Source organism: Quercus robur, chromosome 9 (assembly GCF_932294415.1).
Source record: "Quercus robur chromosome 9, dhQueRobu3.1, whole genome shotgun sequence".
In the NCBI taxonomy this organism is placed as follows: Eukaryota; Viridiplantae; Streptophyta; class Magnoliopsida; order Fagales; family Fagaceae; genus Quercus; species Quercus robur.
Window position 1 is genome coordinate 18,098,037 of NC_065542.1, and position 10,364 is coordinate 18,108,400.

The window sequence follows — 10,364 nt, forward strand, 5'->3', positions numbered from 1 at the left end:
ATGGATATTCTCACACAAAAAAAATATAAAAACATGGATGATGAAGGCATGAAGCTATACTTTTATACTAGTAAAGTTGCCAATCCCCTGAAAATTGAATGTTAGCTTAGATTACCAAAAACAATCTCAACATTCAGGAAAGTTCTTTTTGTTTTTATTCCAAGAGGTAGAAAGCACGTTTAGATTAGGAATCTTGATGTCACGCGGAATATATTCTTGCCTCACCTAATCACATCATAGCAAAAATCAAATAGGAAAAAGAAGGGAGGTTAAAATAAGAAAGTAGGAAGAAGAAAATTGATGTCATTGATCAGTCATAAGATTCTTAGGTCATAAAGTCATCATTTATAAGAAAAGGAAAAAAAAAATAGCTGTTATTTGCCAAGAATTCTCCTAATTTTTATGTGAATAACCCATGTTCACACCTTTCTTCCTTTTTCTTTTTTAGCTGTTTTCTTATTTTGTTTTACTTGTGAATTGTCACTCATCTCTTGTTCATATAAACTCTTTTTTGGCCACCCACCTTTTCCTTTTCTTCCTTGCTCTTGACAAGTTCCACTTTTTTCTCTCTCTCTCTCTCTCTTTTTTTTTTTTTTTTTTTTTTGAGTTTTTTTTGTTTTTTGTTGTTTGCAAATTGATCACAGGATCACTGTGGACAACCAAAAGCCAGATGGCCTTGGCCCACAAACCAATTTTGGTTGGACCCTAAGATCATTCACATCAGCTTGTGCAAAAAAATTCTATCTATTTTAGCATAAGAACTTACATTTTCTATTTTACATACTTATTTTTCAAAACACTCCACATCAAATTATCTATTTTACACTACTTTATATTAAAATATTTTTTCTTGATTTTTTTAAACTGTTTATCTTTTTTTTTTTTTTTTTTTTAATATATATACACAACAACCATAATTCATTCTTTTTCTTCATCCTTAGGACGTGTAAATAAATAATAAAATACTAAGGATCCGTTTGAGAACAGTTTATCTAGCTTTTTACTGAAATTTTTTTTTTTACTAAAAGTGTGCTAAAATATATTTATACCTTGAAAATTTTTGAAAAAAATAATAAAAAACGGAAAAAAGTAAAGTTTTAAAAAAACTGTACATAAAAGATAATAACTATAACTTAAAGCTAATGCCAAACTTACCCTAAATACAAAGTGAATAGTATCGGTGTAAATTTGATACATATTTTATAAGGTAAAATACTATTTTGATCCCTAAATTTTACCAAAAAAATTGTTTTTCATCTTTAAACTTTAAGAATTTTATTTTTTATTCTTAAACTATTGAAAAGTTCATCTTTCATTTCTAAGCTATTGAAGATATTTTATTTAAGTCCTTAAACTTTACCAAAAATTTGGTTTTCATTCCTAAACTAATAAAAAAAGTTAAATTTTCATCATTATTTCTCTCTAAACTACTGAAAAAACTCTTTACAAAGTTTAGGAAAGGAAAAAAAAAAAAAAAAAAAACCCTTCTTAAAGTTTAGGAATGAAAAACAGATTTTTAGTAAAATTTAAAGATCAAAATAATATTTTATCTTTCTTTATTTCTTTTATCTTTCTTTTTTTTGGCAGTGACTGATGCAAATGCTCTAATATTATAAGTCTGATCATTGCATAGCCATAGCCCCAAGCTAGGAGTTTGTATCATTACCTATCAGGCTATCACACAAAAGAAAGGTTAATTCAGCTGAAAAAGCCTATTTATCAAAGATATCATGCTGAAGTGAAATCACAATCTAATCTTAGCCACTTCTTTTTGTTTCTGTTGGGTCATAATTCACTATATTTTTTTTAAACATTATGGGCCACTCAATTTCAAACACATCACCCGTGCTCTCATGCACAATGCATATGCTTCCTCTGCCTAATAATGCAGCGTTGTGGTCCCCTCACACGCCATCATCAATTCATAGAAAGATAAAAACACATCAAACAGCTAAGAAGTCACAAAAAACACATCGCTGTCTCATATCATAAATGCGTGCATGCGACGTAAGTACATTAGCATAGAGACAACAAACAATAAACACTGAAACACAAAGTAAAAACTTACACCCAACCAAGATATCATCTTTTTTTTTTCTCTACTAACAACCAAAACCAACCACAATAACAGCAACACCAACTACTACTACTTAATAAAAGGCCTTGATAGAATCAAAAGCACATTTCATATTGTTTAACATAGTATTTCCCACTATCACATTACAATTCCATAAAAAAAGGTGGAAATGAAAGTCCCACAAGAAATAGTACTATTACATAAACAAAGCTGGAATTGGTTTTTCATTGAGGGCCCTCCAGCCAAGTTGCATTGCATGATGAAGTGGGAGACGCCTCTTGGGCTAGTGCAAATTTCTACATCAAGGAAAAAGATAACCCCACAAACAACTAAACATGGACAAGAATACAAAAAGGGTGAAGAAAGTGAAGGTTGGGTCCCAATCCAACCCAAGGGGTACGCACGCTCCTCTAAATGGGACCCTTTATGTAACAACTATAGTCTTCTCATCCGCACAGCAAATCTCACACCCAAGTGTGAGTATTACTTTCTCTAAACCCTAAGACAAGACTAATGATTCAACACCCTTTATTGAAACACATTATAACCACACCCCTTCTTCTCTCTATCTCTCTCTCTCTAGAAACTACAGAGAAATTTTACAAGCCAAAGGGTGCTGATTTCCAACTCAATCATTGAAGAAAGACTTTTAAGGAGGTTTTCAAGCTATATATCTCCACACTGTTCAAAGTTTTACCTCCAATACTGGGAACAACTCCAAGGTTAATGGATGCACACCCTACATGCCATTTAGAACTTCTAACAGAGACAAGGACTATATTTCCAAGAACTACTAATATAAAACTACTAGGATGGAGAATAATCCTATATCCCCAAGTGTTTCACTTTGTCCACCAATCACAGCCTGTCAAGCGTCTCACAATTTTTTTCTTATAAAGTAACAAAAGCTAAGAATAGAAAGAAAAAGAAAATCAGACATATGAAGTCCTGCATATGGTGGAGCATAAAGTGAGCTCAGTGTGGGATATAGGATTTTATTCTACTAGGACATCGTCCTGCAACTCGGAGAGTAGTCAGAGAGCATTAAGCCCTAAAGCCATGGCCTTGAGCTTCAAAGATTTCAAGTAATGTATGGTTTCATCAAGAACCACCATCGCATCCTTGCCCCTGACACCAGGAATGATGCCCTGCAGAATGTTCACAGTCTCGCGAATTCTCTCTCTCTTCATCCTCTTGTTGCCCGATAAAGAATCCACTTCTCTTGGACCTGTGTTGTTGCCACTAGCACAACTAGATTCTGCATCCTCTTCATGCTCAAAGGGTCCTTTGGTTTTCATAGAACTTGCTGTGTCCATCAGTGATGGCACATCATCACAACCTCCATCATCAAAGAGTTTCCGCTTTTTACTTGGTACAGCAGAACTAGCAACTTCTTCAGTATCGCCCACAAAACAATCTTTCTGATCATGGACAGTCATTGTACTAGGCGAATGACCTGTGCTAGTAACTTCATCATCTTCGCTATACTCGCTCTCTCCATCTTCTTCCGAGTAAAGCAACGCGTTGAGTTCTTCAGTGTCCTCGTGCATTTCACTTTGGTCGTCATCTCCATGATTTTCATTGAACTCATCAGTCAATATTGGTCCCAAGGGGTCATTCAAGGCCTTCTTATATGCAAGACCTACTTCCCCATCCAAATCACGAGTGACATTATGTTTTGGACCCCAAGAAGTAAGGCACTGAACAGGAGTCCCAATCCCGGAACTATAAATCAAAGTTGTCTGGTCCTTGGATTGATCAATTACAACAAACCTCTTCTGGGCACATCCAGGCCCTGCATTGGGTGTGGTAGCCTCCCTACAGCTTTCATAGGGGTTAGCAGGCAGGTCTCCTTTGCCAATGGGGTATTTCGGGTCAGAGGTAAATGCCTGCCGATAACGAGGCAAACCATAGAACCAACCAAGAGGTTCATTTGTTTGGCCAACTGAAGAAGGGTGTAGTCTGAAAGGTGCATATACTGGCATATTCCCATTTGCTGCAGCCATATTAGTGCCAAGATTCATATATGCAGACATGAGATTTTGCTGCCCCGAGTCAAGGGGAGCACCCAAGGAATTCAAACTGGGTGATTGCCAATCAAAATGTGGCTGAGGAATCCAGGTTCCACAGTCGCCTCCCATCCAACCCAGACCAATCACCTAGAGATCAAAAACACAAACAAACACCATAAGACTTTGTCTTCTATCAATGTAATTTGAAGACTAAAATAAAATTCAACTATCAGACATGGTTAAACACTAAAGCGTACCTGAAGGATATTCTAAGTCCTACAAATAGCTGATTACTTTCTCTTTCTATCAGGAACTAGGAAAATAACTACAAACTCCAGCTTAACAAGTACACGAAATTGAGAACTAATCTACGTTACAGGTTTGAGCAAATGACGGAAGTATTCAGCCTGCAAAATCACAAGAAATAAAATTATTAAGCATCATATTAGCTCTCCAACATTATCAATAACCAAATAACCAGATCGAATAATCTTATACAAACCTGGCAATCTTGTAGAGGTTGAAAGCATGCTATGACTCTAACAATAATAGTAGCGCTCCCTGCAATCCCATTTTCGTGTTTCGTTGCCCGAAATCTTGTTTGACTCGCTGCTTGGCTTACCATAACTACTTTCCAACCTTTCACTATGAGAGTAAAAATGACCCAACTTTCTGAAGAACAATGACTTGAACACACAAACCCAATACTTAAGAAGTATAACCAGAGAGATCTATTTCACAGAAACTGAACCTTTATCACAATTGGACACAAACCCAGTACTTAAAAACTTCAACTAGAAAGATCTATTTAGCAAAAATAGAATCTTTATAACAAAAACACAGAAAACCCAAGAAAATTAGTTGGACAAAAAGAGAAAACAACTAATAGGTATCTATATCAATGAAAAGGATTTGAAATGAAACTATGGGGTACTGTTCAACTAATCTGGCGAACATAACAAGGAACAACAACGAAGAAACTGGATCCCATGGAAAACAAAGAGGGGTAAAAAAAACAGAAGGCTGAGAAAAACTTGAGGACGGTCTGAAATCTGAATGATAACAAAGGAGTTACAGAATTACTCTACAGTAAAGGTTCAAAGAGATGACTTTGCGAAAAACATCAACAGAGAGACTCAACCACCACCGCATGCTGTTCTATCCTTCTTCGAAAAACAGATCGCCACGATTCTTCCTCTATTTCCAAGACCCTGAAAGAAAAAACAGATTCTAGCAAAAATCAGAGACACACAGTCACTAGCACAAAGTTGACTTCAACAACAAAAAATTAGTTCCGGGTTTTGCAGGATTTTAATTTTTTTTTTTTTTTTCCATTACGTAGACATAGAAGTGTGTGTTAAAAAATGTTTAAGTTTAGTTTAGTCATATTTCTCAGGTGAAAGTACATAAATTGAGCATCTTATCAAAGAAAATAAATTCATTCTCTTACACAACAAGAAGATAGAATAGTTAAAAAGGAAAAGAATTGCGTGTGTGCATGTGTGTGTGTGTGAGAGAGAGAGAGAGAGAGAGAAGAAAAATTAACATAGAGTTAGACATAGTGACATACACAAAGCTTAGAGGATAAAAGCAAAACAATAATTTAGATAAGCCAAAACCACAAAAAAGAGAAGGCTTAAAATTCAAAACAAACAAAAGCACCGCACAAATTCAAAATAGCATTACAGAAACAATCATTCAACACTAAGACCAGAGACTAAAATAGAAGACTAAGAGCAAGAACTCACAGTGAGAAAAACCCAGTGAGCTTAAGAGTCTTTAGACCAAAATTTCCACAGCAAGAACACACAAGAAAATCTCGAAGTACCCAAATCCTCAAATCCCAAAAGCTGTGCTTGAGCCCCAGATCGAACACACCCAACACTTAAAACTAAGTTTTTCAGAGACACAGAGAGAGAGAGAGAGAGAGAGAAGAAGACAGAGAGAGAGTAAAGTCAAATTGGAAACTTGGACAGAGAGCACGGGGAAGATAAGAAGATAAATAATAGAAAGTGACATATATATCCCTGTTTTGGTTGGGGAATCATAAGAAAAATAAATACTAAAAAAATATAATAAAAGTGAGTTTGATACGTGCGCGAAGAGTGCACGCAAGGTATTAGTGTAAAATGATGAAACATAGTAGACAAGCTCACAAGGGGGTGCTTCTATCATGACCTTTGGCTTGGTTTTTGGTTGGTCAAAGTTTTTGGAAATGACTTTCATATCCTTGTTCTTGTTTTTTTGACCATGTCCTTGCTTTCGAACCAAACTACACGTTTGTGGTTCAAGCCTTGTTTCAATGAACGAATCTTCCTCCTCTTCCGGGAATATCATCATGCATTCTTGCCCATTTACACGGTACAATCCCCAAAATAGCCCCCAAACTTTGTTTAGGGTAGGTATTCTTAAAACAATTGTTAAGAAAAATTTTGATACTACTTTCTTAGAAAATATAAAAAACGGTCAAAAAAAGTTAATTATCCTTTTATTTTTACCAAAAAAAATTTCTAAAAATATTTCATAGACCCATTAAATTAACCATTAACTTTTTTACTATTAACTATAAAATAAAAATAAAAGTTTGCTCATGCATTGCATGGAATGAGTTTTGTCAAACATGTTGTGCGGTCATTTATATAAAACAATTTACATGTGTTTTGAATAACATGACTTATATATTATTATATAATTAATTATAAAGTATATCATAGGTTTTATCTATTAGTGACTTCATACACCACAAGATTATTGAAAGAGTTTGAGTGATTACAAGTACATGTTCAATTTTTTATTTGATAATTACCTTCTTATTTTTACCATAAAAATTTTCTAAAAATATTTCATAGATCCGTTAAATCAACCATTAACTTTTTCACTATTAGCTAAAAAATAAAAATAAAGGTTTACTCATGCATTGCATGGAATGAGTTTTGTCAAACATGTTGTGCGGCAATTTATATAAAACAATTTACATGTGTTTGAATAACATGGCTTATATATTATTATATAAGTAATTATAAAGTGTATCATAGGTTTTATCTATTAGTGACTTCATACACCACAAGATTATTGAGAGAGTTTGAGTGATTAGGAGTACATGTTCAATTTTTTATTTGATAAATTTATAATTATTTAGTAATTCAAATGACTACCTATTAATGACACAATAGGCCACAAGTTTATTGAACAAGTTATGTATTTGAAAAGCAAACACATTATTGGTTTTTATTATTATTATTATTTGATAATTGATACATAGAATATCATGCCCAAAAGTAACAGTAGTTGATATGGATGATATCGTGGCTCAAAGTAACATAAACACGACTTAATACATAATCACAAATAAGAATGATTTGATAAGATATGACCTCCATATCCCCTTACGGTCGTCTACGACATCCTTTAGATGAACTCAGGTTAGAAGGCACTTAATCAAATGGTGACAAGCTATTACCAACTACTAAGACCTCAAGCATAAGAGCCTCAGTGTAAAAGACAAGCTCAAATCCAAAAGGATGAAGTGTAACGTTTGAGGATCATTCTCGACATTGCAAAAATAATAAATTACATGCCAATAATGAGACAATTAGGCCTCTCATTATATGCTCATTATATTCACGTTCATAAGGGGACTGAAATGAAGAAACTTCCCCGACCCCCATTGCAAAGAGCCAAAACCCGAAACAAGTATGAGACACATTATATTTTTCACTGGTTGTATATATAAACCCTATTGAGTTAGGTATTAGAGTCATTAAGCTAGTATCATATCGGTAGCTATTTAAGCACTCTTCATTATTGTAGGTACCTCATCGATTAGTTTGTAACCTAATAACCATTAATCCATCAACAACAGTTTTATAATTAAAAATTCTATATCTATCTATTAGTGACTTATTAGGCCATGAAATAATTGAATGAGTCAAGTGATTAAAAGCACATACATTTTATGTTTTTTTTTTTTTTTTTTTAAATTACTACCACATAACAATTGAGCAATACTATATACACAAAAAATTGACAACATTTTTTTATATTTGTTGATGTGGTAATCTTGCACTGATTCTCATCACTAATATCATTTTTTTAATCTACTACTAACAATCTACCACATTAACAAATATCAATTTTTTTGTGTCTATAGACTTTCTCGGTAACAATTTGAATGAACAAAAGAAGAATAAAAAATATATTATCAGTACAATGAGCTAGTGATCATGTGCGATTGTCACTAGAATTTTCTAAATTTTCCTACTTTTATAATAGTATTTACAAGTGGCATCTAAAACCTAATGGGAATTTATTTCTGTGCCATAATTTATTGTGGCCTATAAAAAAAATTTTACTTTCATCACTGTTAGTTGTTGAATTTGCAGTCTTGCCGGCTTGGAAATAAGGTTAGGACAAAAGCCATATCAAAATATCGATCTTATGCTTTTATAAACTTATCCGAAATAGAAAATGCATATTATCCTAAGTTCATGTCCTTTTCAATTTCCAATCATGTAATTGTTTTCCTATTCTAATTGCTTCTTGACCCTCTTGCAAAAATTATTCCCCATTACCAAACATGTTTTTTATTGAATTATATAAGCAGAAAGAATATCAAATTAATCATGCGTGAATTAAATTATTCATATATATTGATGTTCATGAACTAAACTGTATGAAGAGCCAAAATCCTATTAACATTTAACATAAATGCAAAAAAAATTTAAGTGGTTGGATTGGTCAGAACTTCAAAAGTCATTATTCAAAATTTGAGGGAGTTCAAAGTTGGTGGCTTTATAGCTGAATTCAGCTTACACTTTGGCAGTAAAACTAAATCATTAGGGGGATTCAAAGAAATCAAATTCTTTCCCTTTGCAAAGTGAAGGGAAAAAGAAGAAATAAGAGGATGACAATACAGATTTTACAAAGATAAAAAAGGGATGGTATCCAATGTTTACATGAACACCAATGATTTATAGCTTGACCATTCAAACCCATGAATTATTTGGAACTTAAAAAAGGGACCCCACTGATCATGGATGGGGTACATTTATATCTCAGACTCACTCATACTCCACCTGACAGTTCATCTACATCTATGGCCAACTTTGTGTAGGGATGGTAAAAAAAGGTCCAGGTATGGAGTACATTAAATACTTTCCATTGATGTGATACATGGATGTGTCAAAACCATCAAAATAGCAGTCATATATATATATACATATAATATTTTGTCCATACCAGAGTGATAGAGTGTTTGATTAAGCTTCATTATGCATATCAGTTACGGGTTGTCGGCTCACTTTGCTCTCAATTGATCATCATATTCTTTTATTTTTTCCTGTTAAGAGAAAACTACCATAGGAAAAACTTGACTGCATAGAATTGTACAAGCAAAGCACATTAGTAAATATACTAGAATTTTGTTTTATTTTATACCTCATACTTTAATGATGGTTTTCAAAATAAACCCCACATTGTTATGTTTACTCAAATCATACACTCATTTAGGTTGTACTATATAAATCATCTTACTGTGCAATTATCAGACCTTGATATGGGATATCATTAGTGTAAGCTACGTTTGTTTCACTTGAATATATTTTCTAACCGTAAAATATTTTTAAGTGTTCAATTATGTTCTTGAAAATGCTTCAAAAAAACACACAATTTCTTTTACTTTCTCAGATTTTTTTCACTACCAAAAAAGATATTATATAATAAACAAAATTTTAAATGAAAATTTTAAAGCCAAACATTTAGATTATGTTTGGTAACAATTTTTGTTTTTTATTTTCAAAATTTTGTTTTTGGGAATATAAAGAAAAAACAATTTTATTGTATTTTTGAAATAAAAAACATGTTTGGTTAGTTGAAATTAAAAGATAGTTTTTTTGAAGAAAAAAATAGAAAATACTAAAATATATTGTAACTAGGATTTGAAATTTAATGTTAACTCATTACATAAGACAGATTCATTAAATTAAATGCATGTTTTCATTGACTTTTGAAAATTAAAAACTGAAAATAACCTTTTGCATGTTTTCAGTTTCTTTCACAAATTTAGTTTTGAAAACGGTTTTTGTTTTTTGCCCATTTTGAGTTGCCAAACAAGTTTTTCAGTTTCAAAAATAGAAAATTGTTTTTGAAAACAAAAAATAAGAGGAAAAAACAGTTACCAAACATACTCTTAGAAATCCACAACCAAAACCCACAAAAATCCACAAACAAACATGCCAAAAATAAAAGCAAGAGAGAGACAAAAAACACCATATCAA

The 10,364-nt window shown here is 32.7% G+C and overlaps 1 protein-coding gene across 1 annotated transcript; it reads right to left on the minus strand.

The window, feature by feature from the left end:
- Window positions 1-2,144: 2,144 nt before the first annotated feature.
- LOC126700338 (transcription factor bHLH143-like) lies at window positions 2,145-6,081 on the minus strand. Its single transcript, XM_050398434.1, has 4 exons — window positions 5,838-6,081; window positions 4,592-5,300; window positions 4,347-4,496; window positions 2,145-4,236 (listed from the first exon to the last, which is right to left on the minus strand). Exon 4 carries the CDS (start codon window positions 4,216-4,218, stop codon window positions 3,112-3,114), a length of 1,107 nt encoding a protein of 368 aa, XP_050254391.1. The 5' UTR covers window positions 4,219-4,236; window positions 4,347-4,496; window positions 4,592-5,300; window positions 5,838-6,081; the 3' UTR covers window positions 2,145-3,111.
- Between the last annotated feature and the right edge of the window lie 4,283 nt (window positions 6,082-10,364).